The following is a 17,947-nucleotide window of genomic DNA, read 5'->3' as shown; positions in this document are numbered from 1 at the left end:
TTTTAACATCTAGAAACATTAGCAATCATTGAGAAATAGATTAAAGCATAATAAAAGTCATTGATTAACTATAAACATTGATATTCCATAGCAAATGTCAAACACAGGATAATTCGAATAAGCGAGACTTTAGCGATTAAAGGAGCAATTTTTAAAATTGTTTGTGATTTTTTCATAAATTTTTATATAGATGTTTTAATTATTTTAAAGTGTTAATTTTTAAAAAGTTAGTATCCTAACATATTAATCTTACGTGTAGTGCTGGAGTTAATCATTAATCGATTGCCAATAATTTAAAAAATGTTAAAAACAAAAAAGTTAAAAATTTAATAATTATTGATTTGTTTTTTTTTTGTCTATATTTTTTGGAAAAATTACAAAAAACTTGAAACATTATTGATTTAATTCATGGGAAATAGCTATATGTTGTGATTATGAGAATAGAATAATTTACGTGCTTTAATTGTCTAAAAATTCGATTGAACACTTTTTTTCCATACACACACTTATTGAAATATTGAGTGGAAAAAATGTTTATTATAGCGTGTTACAAGCGATTAATTAATTGTCTTTTGTGCTCTTGAACTTCATAATTAAGTTTAAGATAATTCAATCGAATGTTTAAACAAAAGGTGCGAGTCGTGACAATGTAAAATAAGAAAACAAGTTAATTTTATTTTTACATCCTAGAAACCTTATTTTTATTTAGTTGCAAACTATTGGCACAAGTGAAGTGATAAGGGAAGAGAGACTAGAAAAATATTGTTATTATTGTCATTAATTTGCATTCACTCATTTCCATTTCACTTCATGTTTCAAAACAGATCGACTATAAATATCAATATCAATTCGACAACCATGATAGCATCTTGTTTGAAAATTTTATTGTACGTGATTTCTATAATGTAATAAAAATCTCAAATGTAATGGATACGCAAAATTCTGTTAAATCGAGTAGAGATAGAGATGAAGTAAAAAAGGACATGTCATTTAAAAATGGTAAGTAATCTGTATATCCACTGTGTTTGTGTATTTTTCTCTCACATTCATACATATAAATTGCGCGTTTCCTTTATCCATAGATGTTGTGTATGATTGTCATCAATCAAAACCCAAGTACTGTAAATTTCTGCCAAAAACCCAGTCGTTAGATATTGTTGATGAAACTTCAATTGCCAATATAAATCTAGACACTCAAAATTGCTTTGAGTCAATTAATGAAGAATTACTAACAGATTTCGTCACGGATGATTCGGGTGGAAGGCAAGTTAAATCTACAACATCACGAGATGAAATTAATGCCACATGTCAAGCACGACCAATTTTCCCTAATTTGAGTTATAGTCCACTTTCAAGTCCAAGAATCAACAGAAAACCTGCCAAGGAATCTCGACGAGTCTCAATTGACAAAAATGGTAGCTTTTTACAACTTAATCAATATAAGCTTATGGATCAAATTGGTGTTGTAAGTATCATCTCAAAACACTATGATAAGCTTTTTTATTAAGCATGTGCTTTATACATACATACACATATAGGGTGCATATGGCTTTGTGATAATGGCATATAATGAGGAAGAAGATCAACATTATGCTATGAAAATTTTATCTAAGAAAAAACTGTTGCGAAAAGCAGGTATCGGCTTTAATAGAGGCCATCCAAAACGAGGTGTTAATATAGAAACTCCGTTAGATAGAGTGTATAAGGAAATTGCCGTTCTTAAGAAATTAGATCATCCAAATGTTGTTAAACTTGTTGAAGTTTTGGGTAAGTAATTCTTGTTCTCACACATAAACCGTTTAAAAATTCAAAAACATGCATCACTACAAATGTTGCACTTTTCGGCAATGTTGCACCACATAGTCAAGTGGCATGTTGCATCAATGTTTTTATGTTGCATAACAAGTGCAGCGATGCAACATGAAACATAATAATCAGAGCTCGAAGTCGAGTCGAGTCGACTCGAGTCGACAAGAAAAAACGAACTCGACTTCGAGTCGACTCAAGTCGAGTTCATTTTTTTTAGACGACTTCGAGTCGACTCGAGTCGAGTGTTTTTTTTCAAGTCGACTCGAAGTCGACTCCGAGTCGACTTCAATTCTTCAAGAAAAATAATTTTTTCTTAATCAAACTTATTTCTGTTTGCGCTTGTGAAGTATATATTTACATATAAAAAGATTGCAAAATCTACTTTTTTTCAAATTTTTAATTCTTTTCTGATTCTTTATGCAAGATACTAAAAAATTAATGAAATAAGAATTTCTCCAGCTTTTTACAGAAAGAAATTTAAAAAAAGTTTATAAATCTCTTAATTTATTTTTTATTTGTTATTTTTATTATAATGTTTTAAAATTAAACAAGATAATCAACAATTATCAACAATTAGTTATTTATTTTTTGAAAGTTTTTTGCATGAAAAAAATCAAAAAAGAATAAATGAACTCGGAAAAATTTGATTTGGTAATTTTTTTGCATGTAAATATATACTTCACAAGCGCAAAAAGAAATGAGTTTCGTTAAGAAAAAATTATTTTTCTTGGAGACTTGAAGTCGACTCGGAGTCGACTTCGAGTCGACTTGAAAAAAAACACTCGACTCGAGTCGACTCGAAGTCGATTAAAAAAAATGAACTCGACTTGAGTCGACTTGAAGTTTAGTGTTTTTGAGTCGAGTCGAGTCGACTCAAGTCGACTTCAACCATATCGACTTCGAGCTCTGATAATAATTAACAATCTCGCCTTACGTTTCAGATGATCCTGTTGATGACGCTTTATACATGGTCTTTGAATTAGTAACTCAAGGCGAAGTACTTAACGTACCAACATCTAATCCGCTTACTGAAGAGAGGGCATGGTTTATATTTCGTCAAGTTATTTTAGGTGAACATTAATTAAGTGTGAAATATATTTAGTGTTGATTGATCTTCTTATTAACAGGCATTGAATACTTATTTATGAACAATATTGTACATGGAGACATCAAGCCCCAAAATCTGTTACTTGCAAACGATGATGTTGTGAAAGTCGCTGATCTCGGAGTTTGTAACGAATTTTTGGGTGATGACGCACAAATTGATCAAAGAACTGCAAGTGGAACGCCTGCTTTTAGGGCTCCAGAAACTTTATCAGGACAAAAGCTTTATTTTGATGGCAAAAAAGCCGATATATGGTAAAAAAAATATATTAATATATTCTGAATCAACAGGTTGTAATGAATGAATTTTTAAAGGTCATTGGGAATTACGTTATTTTCGTTTGTTTTTGGAGACATTCCTTGGAAAAGTACTTCAGTACCAATTTTATATGAGCAGATTAAAACTAATGATGTAACTTTTCCATCAAAAATCACTATTAGTGATGATCTGAAAGACTTGTTGATTGCTATGCTCGAGAAAGATCCAGAAAAGAGGGTCAGTTTGGAAGCTTTAAAGGTATTAATCAATCCTTAATATAAATCCCCAAAAGGCAAATTTAATAATTCATAACCAAATTTCAGATTCACGTATGGATTACCAAAAATGGACAATTTGAAATGCCATGTCAAGATGACTGTACAAAACCTGTTGAAATAAGCGAAGAAGATATTAGCACAGTATTTAAAAGCATTCCTAAGCTTGATACATTAATCTTGATCAAGAAAATGTTAAAGAACCATTCATTCCAAAATCCCTTCCTTTCATCAGCTATTGGAACTGGAACAAATGTCGCAAAAAATATTGCATCAAGGTTATCGAAGTTAGAGAGATTCCAAAACAATCGCTCGAACTCTGCACCTGGAAATTATCAGACATTCTCGCCATGCAATTCGAAATCATCTACCAATGAGCTTAATCAAACCTAACTATCGAACATCACAAAATACCATTTATACTTCCTTTCATAATCTCTCTAATTCCGTACTTTTTCATACAATATTTATGCATTATTCTATTTATAAAATTTTTAAAGTTCTCTTTACTTCTCTTTCTCTCTAAGATTTGTTTATCTGAGAAGCCTTTCCAAATACTTCTCCAATTTTTACAACATCATAAGTATGAGATATTCCATGAGTCTGTTTTTATTGCTTATTTATTTTACTTTTTTGCATGCATGTTATCGTCTCGTGTTTCACGTTTTTAAAAATAGTATATTTATTATTTATTAGTTGTAACAAACATTTTTAGCTCTAGTTCCTTATTCATACTGATAAAGTTGATAATTTTATGTACTTTCTGTGAACGCAGTACTTAGTGTATAGCTTATGATTACTTAAACTTCTGACATGAATTGATTTACAATAAATATGATGTTTGTATGGCTGAAGTCGGCATAGAATCTAAATATTTTTGAAATGTAGTCGGCATGCTTCAGTCTTACATCCAGTAGTAACTTTTAAAGCATAATTCATAATGCTGGACCAACTGGAGATATGAATGAATTAAAGGTTACCATCGAGGTAGTCTTAAAATTCATAATATCTTCAGCATGTCCACACTTTCCATAATTCATTAAAATATATGTGATTGTTAATTGGAGTGATAAAAAAAATAAGTTTCGATACTTAATTTAAAATTTCATGGAATTTCCCATACTGCACAAAAAGTAAGGGAGCTAATATTTAACTCCTGATTGACAAATTTAAGCATTTTGAACTTTTTAGAAGTTAAAAAAAAAAGAAACATAAAGCTTTAAATTGCAAAATATAACATAAACATAAAATAAAGAGCTTTTTCGTAAAATTTATAATGTAAAGATTAATAATATTATGTATGTAACTCAACCAATTGATTTTTCTTAGAAATTTTATACAATGAATTTAATCCAATTGACTTAGATCCTTTTCAAGAATGACAAAAAAAAAAGAAAATCCAATTTAACAAAATTAACATTTTAAATGCAACAAATTAAAGATAAAGTACATATTCCCTTTTTTATACATTCCCATGTTATTTGAACATATTTTATCCTGCCTAAAGATTATAAATATCATACATAACATGAACAAAAAAGTTTTAAATAATGTGTAATGTGCACTAATTTATTAAAAAAATCGACATTAATCTTAGCATATCACGTCATCAAACGACTTTCAGCTTTCAAAATTTAAAGTACTTGATAACATACAAATTTACCATTTTTACCATTCCTAAGCAGTTTAAAGCCATTTATAAATCAATTTTATCGAGTATTCATCCTGTGTAAGACACTGACATTAAATCGCTTTATTAGCAAGTCTAGTAAGGTAATTTTAATGCGAGTGTAGTGCTCGGGTATGCATTTTAATATTCATACTTAAATACGCCAATATCCATGACTCCATGAATCATTTTTCAAATTAGTACCTTTCATGTAGGGTATAGAAATTGAGACCAAAGTTCCGAGAAGAAGAAGATGACGATAGTTTAGTCTAGTCAATAAAGCTAAACGGAACTACAAAAACAAACATCAATACGCAAAACGATTTACATTATTCATGGCATAATGATTTACATTTTTTATGCAAAACATATTATCTCATTTTTTATGGATGATTAAATGCTTAGTTGACAGAAAAAATGGAATTGAAAGTTTTTACCATATTCAGGATAAATGAACTTATGACTAGATGAATTTTATTGTTTGATTCATTCCCAGATTAGGAATTTTTATGTATGTAGATGAAAGCATTTTATGATCCTTAAACTAATAACATTTTTCTAGCATAATATTCAATTAAAAAAATATAACAAAAAAAGGAAAAAATATATTCTCTTGAATTCAATGAATGAATGCCTCAATATTGATACATGTTTTAATTCGAAATGTTTAAACGGTAATTTCGTGCATAAATAAGGACTTAAGAGAAAAACTAATTAGTTTTGAATAAATATATATAATTAACTGGGTGATTTTAAATTTATATTTGTATTCTAAATAATAAAAAAAATATTCTAATGTTAATCCCAAGAGGGTCATTCAAATTTGATGTCCAGTCATGAGTTGTACTCTATTCCATAACAAAAGATTTAAGACCTTCCTTATTTCTCTATGTCATTACAAAGAGTTGTCAAACTTTCTATAAATTGGACATCATTAATGAATGATCCTCAATTCTTTTTAATAAGTTGAGAAAAGTGCCGTTCATATAAAAACCAAATGATGTGAAAAAGTACAGGGGTACTCGATTTATATTTAAAGTAAATTCCGAATGTATTTAAATCGAGGATCCTTAGTATTTATAATTTTTTTATTGCGTAGTTGACATTTGGAAAGGAGCATTAATGTTGTTCATTAGAGCTGAGCTACCTTTCTGAATAGTAAACTTGACACATTTTTGAATATTGTGACGAAATTGTTTGTAGTTTGTATAATAATACATAGATACTGAAAAGAACAGTTATAATTAATTTTGAGCTATATTGACAGATATTTATTTGCACAACAATGTTAAGCATTTTTATGATTATCGTAATAAAACATCCTTACAAAATCTCATCATATAACTTTTATTTTTTTAGCTCTTACAAAAACCTCTAGATTGAAAAAGATAAAAGAACCGAAAACGTTTCATCATTTCTTCTCTTCTCGATAAAAAAGGGGTATATACAAAGAAAATGAGGAAATTAAAATAATAAATATAAATTTTTTAATGGATAATTGGAAAAAGAACTTGTGTACAAATTTGCAATATTCTTATCATGTTTTGAGAATTTGTCAATACATCCTTGTGTAAAGTATTAATAGTAGTAGTAATGTATAAGAACGAGAGGCTAGAAAAAATTGCATTTTGACAGCCATCCAAGACCAGGCTTTCTCGGAGGTTCATTTGCTTTAAGCTGGTGTCCTTTCGGAGGATTATTTGCTTCCTAAAATGATGAAACACCATTTTTTTTAGCATAGGAAATTTAAAGGTATTGATGTATGAGAACTTACCAAACGTTTTTCCATCTTAATTTTAATATCTCTGGCTAATGTGAAGAATGCTTCCTCTACATTAATGCTATTTTTTGCAGATGTCTCAAGAAACTTAATTCCATACTCGACTGCTAATTGTTCGCCACGTTCCTTAGTAACCTGTCGCTTGTCGTTTAATTCACACTTATTCCCTAATAACATTTTCTCAACATCCGTTGCAGCATTTTCCTCTATATTCCTAATCCAGTTCTTAATGTTTTCGAAAGACTTTTCTTGTGTACAATCGTAGACAAGCATAATTCCCATTGCTGGAATTTACAAAAAAGTTTATAAAAATGTTCATATGCCATTATTTAAATTCAACAAACCTCCTAAATTCAGTAACGTTTAGACGATGGAGAATAAATTGATTAATTCCTGTTTATCTTTCATTTATACAAAATATGAATCTTACCTCCTGAAAAATACAACAAAAATGATATTAATAATTTTATTAGAAATTCTAAAACACTTGTGGACTTACTATAGTACGCAGTAGTAATTGTACGAAACCTTTCTTGTCCGGCTATAATCAATTAATTAAAATCCAGTCATTAAACGAATTAACTAAACATAAATAAAAAATAACAATTAAATAACTTACCCGTATCCCTAACAAAATAAATTTAGAAGAGAAAAAAAAATGTTAATGCAACTTGTTATCTACAGTATTACTTTTAGACATACCATATCTGAAGCTTTATCTTCTTTCCATCGAGCTCTATGGTTCGAATTTTAAAATCGATTCCTATATTTTGGGGGAAATAAAGAAACTTACAGTCAATATTTACGCAAAAAGTTTGATCGCCTAAATGTATCGAACATAATCGAGAATATGATAAAATGACTCGTATATAGAGAATATGGAAATATTGAGGTCGTATGGGAGATTATGAATAATACATAAAATTCTTAGAGGAATAGAAGAGAAAAAGACGAGTCAAAAGGCTAATAAATTTTAAGTGCATATAATGCAGGAAATTAGCTACTTAAATACTTTTTATCAACTGGAGATTAATACATACCAATTGTTGAGATAAATGTTGTGTTAAAGTTATTCTCTGAGAACCGAAAAAGGATGCAAGTCTTTCCAACTCCTTAACAAGTTTTTAAATAAAGTAATATGAAATAATAAAAAAAAAGATGAAAATTCATTTGTGATAATGTGTACAATTTCTGACATTTTTTTGCATTTACCAGAGTCACCTATCAAAAGGAGCTTAAATAAATAATCGTAGGTCTTCGTACTCATAATTCTGGATCTTAGTTTACTAACAAAATATCGAATAACACTCTTAAATAAAAAAGAATTATAATTAAACTTTTTTGATGAATCGAGAAAAAAGGAGAGACTTATTACCACGAACTATTTGCGTCGTTTCTCCCCTGTTTCATTAGCGCATTCTACTTCGAATAATGCTACATATTTCGTTCACTTTGGCCGACTCGCAGAAATGTCAGTTATGGAAGCATAATAATTATTTCGAATGTTTGTTGTCTTGTTGTTATCTTACAAAACTCACTCGTTTCATTATAAATTGTCACAGATCTGTGACCGTTACTTTTTTAAATACACTAACACAAATAAAACTTACAAATTTTAAAATTTTTTGACAGTTATGATCTTCGTTTGCATTAAATATTTTAAGTCATATTTGTAGTTCATTAGAATTGCAAAACAGCCAGAATTGTATTCATAGATCTATATAACTTTCTACGCATTAAAAATACGTTTAAATCGCTTAGATTTAAATTATAGGGTAATTTCTTACTAGTTTGAACGAAGAGTAATTTTAACGAAGACAATTTTATTCCAATAATATATTCACATGGCCCACTTCAATTTTTTTGTTTTTTCCTGTGATTAACAAAATTCCCAAGTTAAAAATATTAATTATTCAATAGATAAGCTAGTGATTATTGGTAAAAAGTTGAAGTATCTTTCAATAGGTGATTTTTCAGTGAATTATGCTAAAGAATTGTAATTAAGTGTTTTTTCAAGTATCATAACAATCGAAAAAGACTCAGTGTGAATAAATGTATTAGTTCTAATTGCAAATAATATATGTGTTTCCTTTAAAAATTCAACAATCAAATTAATTAATTGATCAAATTAGTTAAGGATGAATAAATACTATTAGCAGATATCTAGTAATATTAAGAATATGGGTGGACAAAACTCAAAATCATCAATAATATCGTACGAAGAGGCGGTGAAGAGAAGTAAATTCAATTAGTTTTTTTTTTCATTCCTTGCCATAAAGAATAGATAAATTTCTTTGTTTTAGAATATTAAGTAAATAATACAATATTATATCATTACAGTTAGTGAGTTTGAGCTCCGAAGAATAAAAGAAGCATTTAGAAAAGCTGCGACTGGATCTAATGGAAATTTTCTGAGTAAAAACGCATTTATTGATGAAGTTCTTTGTTATCATACGCCAGAGAAATTGGCTGATTGGATATATTATGCATGCGGTGGTACAAGTAAAGGTATTAACTTTAAAGATTTAATATCTGCATTGGTGCTATTAACAAAAGGAAATCAAGATGAAAAAATTAGGTAAGTAATAAGGAAGGACGGGAGTAAGAAAGAGAGACAGTATTATGAGAATAATAAATGAAAAACTTAATCTTTAACTGTATTTCTGATAAGAAAAAAATATACTACGTTATTCAACTGATGTATCATAAAATTTCATAATGAGGTATTTATCAAAAGTAGATTATATATTTATCTCATTGAAGTTTGTTTCCCTTATCAAATATGTTAATTATTTTCTGTAATTAATTAATAATCAAGTGGCTCTCGGGTTTTTTTTTCTACTTTTTTTCGGAAGCTAATTACAACAAAAGCATTTTTCATGTTATTTATATTAACTTTTGCAATACATTTTTTCAATTGCACAAAACGACAAAAAATATTGACGTATATGCGTTTAATTACACACTTATTTAAATTTCATAAATCATTATTTATTATAGATTTCTATGGACTCTGTATTCAAATGATTCGAACCAGCTTATAATTAAAAACGACTTTTTTAAAATATTACAAAATGAAATTACCTATCAGAATCGAGAAAGAAATTCACAAAATGAGAATCATCTCACAATCAATACTCTATCTCTATTCGGAAATTCGTTAACATCTGTAACATTTGATCAGTTTCGTTCATGGATTTTGATGCACAAAGATGCAACAATTTTCTCGAAATGGCTACTTCTTGACTCCTCAATCAGCCTCACATCCAATAATGAGGCACCGACTTTTTATCAAAGTTTAGCAGGTAATTTTTATTACTAATTGCCTACTTTAAAAATTAGAGTGTGCTGTAAATGATAAGAAATTATTATTTATTTTTAAGGAGTGACACATCTTGAAGAAAAAGATATTTGTGACTTGGAGAAAAGATTTTGGCAACTTAAATCGTTTTCTTTGAATGGACAACTTGATTTAGAGTTATTGACACAGCTTTTGTCTCCATTATTTCCAACTGCCGCAATCAATGGTCTATTTGCAGCTTTCGATGAGAATTGTGACGGACATATTGATTTCAAGGAATTATGTTGCGGAATTTCCCAATCAACTAGGTCGCCTGATGTCGAAAGAATCAAGTTTTGCTTCAAAGTTTTTGACTTTGATCGAGACAACACTTTAAATAATAGTGAATTAGAACATATGATACATGTCATATTAGACATAACTGCAAAATGTACAATGAACGTTCTAAAGAATGTAACTTTTGAGAAAGTATTATCGGATCTAAAAGATTTTATAACACGAAATGAAAAGTGGTGCAATACAAATCAAATTTCGGAATCATTAGCAATATCCCAAGAAGATTTTTTAATGTGGTGTGTTCAAAGTGAAATTAATATAACTCAACCCTTAACGGATCTATTATTTGAAATTTGTCATGTTATTTTTGGTCTACGTCCTCAATGTAAGCATCTTGAATTGTGCATCGTTAAAGGTTGGCTATCACGTGAAAAACAACATGGATATGAGATTGGTCAGTTTTGGTATTTAGTGTCAGCAGATTGGTGGCAAAAATGGCTCCTTTATACAACATTTAACACTCAATCGACAGCTTTATCTCCATGTTCATACTGCAAATCAATAACATCAAGACCTGCTGTTGAATATGAATATGATGAGTCTTGGATTACTTCTAATGTGTCAGAATCATTAAATAATAGCAGTGATGTTGGAGATTCATTATCTTTGAGTTCTGGGAGCAGTTCGACATCTTTAACTAGAGGATCTCCTGGAATAATTGAAAATACGCCATTACTTGCAATGAATCCTTACAAACATGTTCCGTCATTAACAGGCGAAGGAGGAAAATTAAAGAAAGAAATTCCATTGGTACAACATAGAGATTTTGAGTTAGTACCAGAGAAGCTTTATAAAGCATTAAAAAGCTGGTACGAAAGTACACTTGATTTACCACGACAAGTCATTAAGCCTTCAAGTACAGAGGAATTGGAAATAGAGTTGTATCCAGTGAATTTAAAAATCTTTAAGCATCAACAACAACAACAAAGTTCCCAACAAACAAGCAATCATACTAATACATGGAATTCAATATCTAGTGGTTATGGAGCTTTATCAACGTCTGGATATTCGTCAGTTTCTTCACAAAGCAATTCAACACCAAAAAAATATTTAGCGTACTTAGCTGCCTTCTCTCGATTGGCTACTATTCGACAAGTTACTGAATTTTTGTGTATTCGATTGAAATTAAAACCTGATACAGTTCGTATATGGCACATTCCACAAAATATTGATGCATCATATGTTCTTCTCGAAGATGAAACGTTGAGTCTTGAAGAGCTTGGAATTACTGATGATAGTCAAATTTTATTAGAATTACGAAATAAGGATTTAACATGGCCAGAAGAGATACAATATTTAAAAATTTCTCAAAATCAAACATTAGTTCAAGACCGAAGAGGAACCGTTGCTTCTGTTCAGTCATTTTATGCTCTTGGTGTGTGTGGTCTTCATAATCTTGGTAATACGTGCTTTATGAATGCTGCTTTACAAGTCTTATTTAATACCAAACCTTTAACGGAATATTTTAAGCAAAATCTTCACTTGTTTGAATTAAATATTCATAATAAAATGAGCACGAAAGGTCATTTGACAATGAGATATGCTGAATTATTGAAAGAAATTCAAAGTGCTCAAACAAGATCAATTGCTCCTATTAAATTTCGATTTAGTGTTAGTAAATTTGCACCACAATTCACAAATGGAATGCAACACGATTCACAAGAACTCCTGGCTTGGTTATTGGATACACTTCATGAGGATTTAAATAGAGTTACGGAAAAGCCATACATAGAAATAAAGGATAGTAATGGTCGAAGTGACCAATTGGTTGCAAAAGAAGCTTACGATGCCTTTTTAAAACGTAATAATAGTGTCATTGTAGATTTATTTTATGGCCAAATGAAATCTAAAGTTGCTTGTTTGACATGCAACACTGAATCTGTGCGATTTGAACCATTTTCTTTGCTAAGTCTACCGCTACCACTTGAAAATTTTGTTTTATGTGAGGTGCTTTTAACGAAATTAAATGGAGAATTTCCTACAAAATACGCTGTAAAATTAAATAGCGACTGTAAATACTGGGACCTAAAACATCACCTCAGTGAATTGTGCAATCTTGAACCCGCTTCAATATTATTATGTCAAGTAGATAGCTCACAAATCAAATACATTTTCACGAACGATCAAAAAATTGTTTCTTCGTCTGCTTTAAATCTTTATGCCTACGAACTACCCAAAATTCAAGAATTAGAGAAAGCTGTTGTCGAAAAGGAAGTCATTGGAAATAACTTGAAAGACATTCAGAGACAAAAAGGTATGTGTGGACACTTGGCGTGGACACAAATTTATTAATTTAATTAACTCCTTATTAATTCAACAGAAAACGGTTCAAGCTCAAAAATGAATGGCAACTCAACAAATGATAATAAGAAATCGCAGGATAATGAGAATTCGGTAAAGGTAAGCAGGTGCTTTGGAACAAATTCTTGCATGCCTACAAATCTATTGTGCTTTAAGGTACGATTAAGTACAATTATATTGATTTTTACACGCTTTTTTCTCATTTATTTATGTATAGAGAATGCTCAGTATTATCATAACAATATTAACCAATTTTTTCTTGCACAAATTTTGTATATAATTTGAACATTCTCTAATTTAGAAATTATTAATCTGTGACTAGTTGTTAGTAGTATCAGAATTAATTATTGTACATAATCATTAATCTCATTTAATGCAATATTTGTTTAGGACAGACTCTTTAACTATTAATTCCTTCAACATTCTGTTACAGCATTCAATCGACATTCTGGGAACAAGTCCAATGAATTCATTTATGACCACACCAAATGACACTTATGATATGAATGTTATATCTAGTACCGAAACTCTTAGTGCTGAAAAGTCAACAACATTATTAAATGAGCAAATGAATGAAGTTCCAGTATCCAAAATTAATACCTTTGATAATGAAGAAGATAATACGTCACTTTCATCTTTTCGTGATAAGCAGAACTTTAAATGTTATGATTTTCAGTGTAACTATTTGATAGCTCTTCATAGAAAATTTACAAGACAAGATACGTACTTTTTGTCCTATCATAAAACAAAACCATCGCTTTTTGGTGTGCCATTATTAGTTCCTTTCACAAATGATATGAAAAATCGCGACTTGTACTTCAATGTTTGGTTACAAGTTTCAAAATTCCTTAGTCCATTGCCAAAAGCTCCACGAGATCAATTCAATCATGCCGAAGATTGTGATGACAGCATGGTAATTTAAAATTTATTTATGGTTCTCACTTGATTTAAACAAAAAATTATGTATATTTTCATTTAGGGATATGACTTTCCATTCATATTGAGTACAGTAAATGAGAATGGTTTAGTTTGTGCATTATGTCCTTGGGAAAAGTTCTGTCGTGGATGCAACATTCCCTGCAATGATCAGAAACTTCTTGAAGAGATTCATCACTTTAATGGTAAATACTTGATTTTAGATCTCAAATCTTTGTCTTATATAAAATATTTGCAATTTCAGATGCTTATAATCCTACAGCAAGAGAGAGCCAAAATAGTTTGCAGAAAATTATTGTCCAGAAGTTAATATACATCGCAATAGATTGGGACACTTCTGCACTGCATTTACGTTATCAAAGTACTCGAGAAAAGGTGTTCAATGAACATGAATCTGTTGCAATAAATCGAAAATTACTGGCTGAACCTGTAGATTTGAACAATTGTTTAAGAGCATTTACATCCGAAGAGAAATTGGATGAAAACATCCATTGCTCGCATTGCAAATCTAAACAGCCTGCTACAAAGAAGCTTCAGTTATGGAAGCTGCCACCGATATTGGTATGTCACTTAAAACACATTTATCTTTTCCTTATTTATTGCATACGTCCTTATTTTCCAGATAATTCATTTAAAACGCTTTAATTTAGTAAACAATAAATGGGTCAAATCCCAAAAAGTTGTCAACTTTCCTTTAGATAATTTTGATCCGACACTATTTCTTGCGAGCATTCCTCAGGAAACAATATTTCGTCATCGTGAATTGCTTGAATTGAAAGCAAAAAATATTAAAAATGTTGATTGCAACGAAGAAATCAAAGAATTTGATTTAGAAAACGACATTCCAAATACCAATAAAACAGATTGTGATAAAACTTCAAAAACTGATACGCAGGAAGAAAATGAAAGTATAAATGAACTATGTTCATCAAAAGATATTAATCGAGGTTTTAAGCCTGCGAGAAAACGTCTGATATCAACAAGTTTAACGAAGACACCAGTTATGGATCATGAACTTATTGATTATAATAATCATAAATTAACGGAAAATAGTGATCCTTTTGATTTGAAATACAAATTATATGCCGTAATTGTAAGTTCTCTCTCATTAAACTATAATTATTGAAATTAATAAATCATATTTTTATTCACAGTCGCACTCAGGAATGCTGTCTGGCGGACATTATATTTCTTATGCGTCAAATGCAAATAATAAATCTTGGTATTGCTTTAATGATTCTTCGTGCCGCGAAATATCATCGACTACTCCAAATATTGATCCTAGTAGCGCATATTTGCTCTTTTATGAACGAAAAAATTTAGACTATTTGCCTTATTTGCCAAAGATAGATAACAAGCAACCTTTGTTAAATCATCATACGGAACTGTTAGAAGAGAATGATAATGATCTTAAGAAAATGTGTGTACTATCATAAACCATATGCGATAAATGAAATAGTTCATTAACTAAAATAAATAAATTATTCTTATTTTACATTATTATGTTAATATCAAGTAATTCATTGGATCTTCTCTCATTAAATAAAATGCAAAGTTTGTTTAACTCCACTAGTCACATTAAAAAATCATACATCATGCCATTAATTCTATTCTTTCTCTTCTTTTCTATTCCTTCTATTAACCATTATTCATTCCTTTTTCATACAGAAAACCATAATTCATCCTGCTTCAAGAAATCAGTTATTACTCAAATCCATCAGTTTTCAGTACATTTCTATATTGAATATAGCAGAATATACATTAAAAATAATTCGAGACATGAACAAATTTAAATGGAACTACCGTTTTTCATTTTATAATAAGCAATTTTCATTTGGTCACGCCATTTTCTAGCGCATGAAATGGAACCTCTTGGAGACAATGAAAATGATTAAATCCAAAGTGTTATCAGTAGAGTTTTACATGCCAAAAAGTCAAAGAACTTGACCATGTCGACAAAGAAAAATAATTTAACCACTTGTTGATGCATTCATGCTTTATGATGTAAACATGCATAAAGAAAGTTTTTAATTGATAAATTACCGACAACAAATAGACTCGAAAAATTCGTGACGTCCAAATTCGATCTTAACTTGACAAGCTACTCGACATAATGAAAATAGTTATTAACATCCTATAAAAAATCGCTTCAAAATGGACACAAAGGGATTGTTTTTCTGTAAAAACAATCCTAATAACAAAAGGTGATGTAAGGTAAAAATCAACCTGAACTAGATGTTATTCCAAAAACACAAGCGTCCCAATTATGCTAACGTCATTCTGGAGTAATAAATAAACTTTTATTTCAAAAGAAAATGACTAAGATCAATCGACAAGACTCAGGTGCTTCTTATAAACAGTTACGAAAACATGTCTTCTGAATTTTGGGCTGCTGCTGATTTCTTGCTTCACTTTGTCCGTAGGTCAAGTTCGGAACCTTCATCAAAGTAGGCGCTGTGACCAAAGAATTGCATTAAATTCAACAAAAAAAGCTGCACGAGAATTTAAATGAGCAAACTTATTGTACAGCAATTTAAAGTGCATTATCGTGAATTATAACTCGAGATATTTATTTTGATTACATGCTACATTTTTGATTGAGATAGTCGCGTTTTTAAATGTATTCTTATACTTGGCGAAAACATCTATTTCATTCATTATTTTACATCATCATGAAACATGTTTCTTTTTTAAATTGCTGCTTTGTTCGGCATTGTATCAAAGAAAACCACAAGAAAACAACTCTAAAAGCTATAGTCAGAGTCCTACCGCAGCGTATATAGAAGCACACAAAAAAAAGAAATGAAAAATCACAGAGAAACAAATATAAACTTCGAAATCATGAAATCTACATCAAAAAATTACATTTATTTTTCCATTTGACTCTTTTGAATCTTCAATTTCTTAAAGCCATTGCTGAAGTGAGAATAATAGATGGTTTGTGCTCGATGTACACAAAAGATAGCAAATTACTGAACCAAGTAAACCAAAGACCAACGTGCCACTACAAAAAAATAAGATTGTTTTTATAATTGCTTGCAGAAGCTCAAATCCGTAAAACGATCGTATTGATGATGGATGTATATCCATAATATATATCTTGAATTGATATGATTTTTTTTGGTTTTTGCTTTCATTGTATGATGGTGCCTTTGTAATGCACGTTGAGTCTTGAGGTTTATATTCGTAAAATTTACAGTAGTCGATTCGTATTTATGTTGAAATTATTGAATTATTTGAGAAATAAATATAATTAAATTGTATTGATGTATTACTCTTCTTTGCGGAATATCCATGGATGCTTTGGAATCCGCATAAAGATTTTCCATTATAACGACTTTGAAATATTCAAAATTTATGTAAAAAGACATAATTTTGATTTTTTTTGAATCATTAAGGCGTTTTAAACATCAAATACCAATTTTTTCTGTGCAAAGGTAAATGGATGCACTTCTAAAATAATGTTGATAATAACTGCAATAGTAATTATTTTTCATAAACACTAACACAATCAAAGAAATTTGTCAAAACTTGATTTGCAAAATTTTATACTTTATGTTAGGCTCTGCAAATACAGAAGAATTGCAAATGCTTTATTATACACTAATTTAACTAGCTAAAGCTTAAAAATTAAATATCTATTGATATTTATGTAGAAAATTTTAAATTTAATTTTGCAAATCTTATTGTTTGTTTTAGTGTACTAAATTTCGTATGGTCAAATGTACTTTGCATGACAACATTATCATATTGCTATAAATCTTGTTCTGGTATTTGACACATTACTGAAGTAGAGCTCTATTTAATTTTTAAACATAGATTAATATTGTTGCTATTTCTCAAGAGGCTGATATCATTACAGTTCTCCGGATAAATTGTGGTGATAGTCATGAATACAGACACTCACAGCATGCCCTAGTATTCAGGATTCTAAGAGGTATCAGACTATGTGGATTCTAAGAGATCTCAAGCAGGGCTAAAGAATTCCTTGATTGGATGTGTAGAAAAGGACGCTAAAGTCCTTAACATTCCGAACTGGCAGAAGCTCTCGTAGGACGATCTCGGAGTTCACGTTAGCCCAGCCAAGGAAGTAAGTTAGCAAGTAGTCCACAAGATCCTTTATTCATAATTATGATGAAAATCTAAGTTTAAGTGTGTTAAGACCTATCGAATACTC

At 29.8% G+C, this 17,947-nt stretch overlaps 3 protein-coding genes across 4 annotated transcripts; 2 read left to right on the top strand and 1 right to left on the bottom strand.

The window, feature by feature from the left end:
* The first annotated feature begins 124 nt into the window (after positions 1–124).
* On the top strand, positions 125–6,452 carry LOC139088361 (calcium/calmodulin-dependent protein kinase kinase 2). The gene is made up of 8 exons (XM_070637556.1): positions 125–226; positions 825–999; positions 1,083–1,465; positions 1,539–1,767; positions 2,751–2,879; positions 2,937–3,168; positions 3,229–3,430; positions 3,496–6,452. The coding sequence occupies exons 2-8, from the start codon at positions 927–929 to the stop codon at positions 3,838–3,840; spliced, it is 1,593 nt and encodes a 530-aa protein (XP_070493657.1). The 5' UTR covers positions 125–226; positions 825–926; the 3' UTR covers positions 3,841–6,452.
* Positions 6,445–8,265, bottom strand: Rab8 (RAS oncogene family member Rab8). Its single transcript, XM_070637559.1, has 7 exons — positions 8,109–8,265; positions 7,937–8,008; positions 7,599–7,659; positions 7,516–7,523; positions 7,396–7,437; positions 6,891–7,180; positions 6,445–6,823 (listed from the first exon to the last, which is right to left on the bottom strand). Exons 1-7 carry the CDS (start codon positions 8,161–8,163, stop codon positions 6,728–6,730), a joined length of 624 nt encoding a protein of 207 aa, XP_070493660.1. The 5' UTR covers positions 8,164–8,265; the 3' UTR covers positions 6,445–6,727.
* Positions 8,266–8,779: 514 nt separating this feature from the next.
* Positions 8,780–15,279, top strand: Usp32 (Ubiquitin specific protease 32). 2 transcript variants are annotated; one of them, XM_070637175.1, is made up of 10 exons: positions 8,780–9,134; positions 9,237–9,474; positions 9,897–10,201; positions 10,280–12,787; positions 12,854–12,933; positions 13,268–13,747; positions 13,814–13,955; positions 14,015–14,331; positions 14,393–14,863; positions 14,925–15,279. In XM_070637175.1, exons 1-10 carry the CDS (start codon positions 9,077–9,079, stop codon positions 15,204–15,206), a joined length of 4,881 nt encoding a protein of 1,626 aa, XP_070493276.1. In that variant the 5' UTR covers positions 8,780–9,076; the 3' UTR covers positions 15,207–15,279. The 2 variants fall into 2 exon arrangements, with proteins under 2 accessions (XP_070493276.1, XP_070493275.1); XM_070637174.1 differs by having other exon boundaries at positions 12,854–12,990.
* The last annotated feature ends 2,668 nt before the right edge of the window (positions 15,280–17,947 follow it).

Source organism: Chironomus tepperi, unplaced genomic scaffold (genome assembly GCF_022539635.2).
Source record: "Chironomus tepperi strain 1889 unplaced genomic scaffold, CSIRO-AGI_Ctep_v1 contig_161, whole genome shotgun sequence".
In the NCBI taxonomy this organism is placed as follows: Eukaryota; Metazoa; Arthropoda; class Insecta; order Diptera; family Chironomidae; genus Chironomus; species Chironomus tepperi.
This window is presented reverse-complemented; position numbering and strand designations above follow the sequence as displayed.

Coding starts and splice junctions, on each gene's coding strand:
- LOC139088361 (XM_070637556.1), top strand. CDS start 927: ATGGATACGCAAAATTCTGTTAAATCGAGTAGAGATAGAGATGAAGTA. Junction 3,169..3,228: donor GGCAAAAAAGCCGATATATG/GTAAAAAAAATA, acceptor GAATTTTTAAAG/GTCATTGGGAATTACGTTAT. Junction 3,431..3,495: donor TCAGTTTGGAAGCTTTAAAG/GTATTAATCAAT, acceptor ACCAAATTTCAG/ATTCACGTATGGATTACCAA.
- Rab8 (XM_070637559.1), bottom strand. CDS start 8,163: ATGAGTACGAAGACCTACGATTATTTATTTAAGCTCCTTTTGATAGGT. Junction 8,009..8,108: donor CCTTTTGATAGGTGACTCTG/GTAAATGCAAAA, acceptor AAACTTGTTAAG/GAGTTGGAAAGACTTGCATC. Junction 6,824..6,890: donor TTAAGATGGAAAAACGTTTG/GTAAGTTCTCAT, acceptor TCATCATTTTAG/GAAGCAAATAATCCTCCGAA.
- Usp32 (XM_070637174.1), top strand. CDS start 9,077: ATGGGTGGACAAAACTCAAAATCATCAATAATATCGTACGAAGAGGCG. Junction 10,202..10,279: donor TTTTTATCAAAGTTTAGCAG/GTAATTTTTATT, acceptor TTTATTTTTAAG/GAGTGACACATCTTGAAGAA. Junction 14,864..14,924: donor ACAAATTATATGCCGTAATT/GTAAGTTCTCTC, acceptor TTTTATTCACAG/TCGCACTCAGGAATGCTGTC.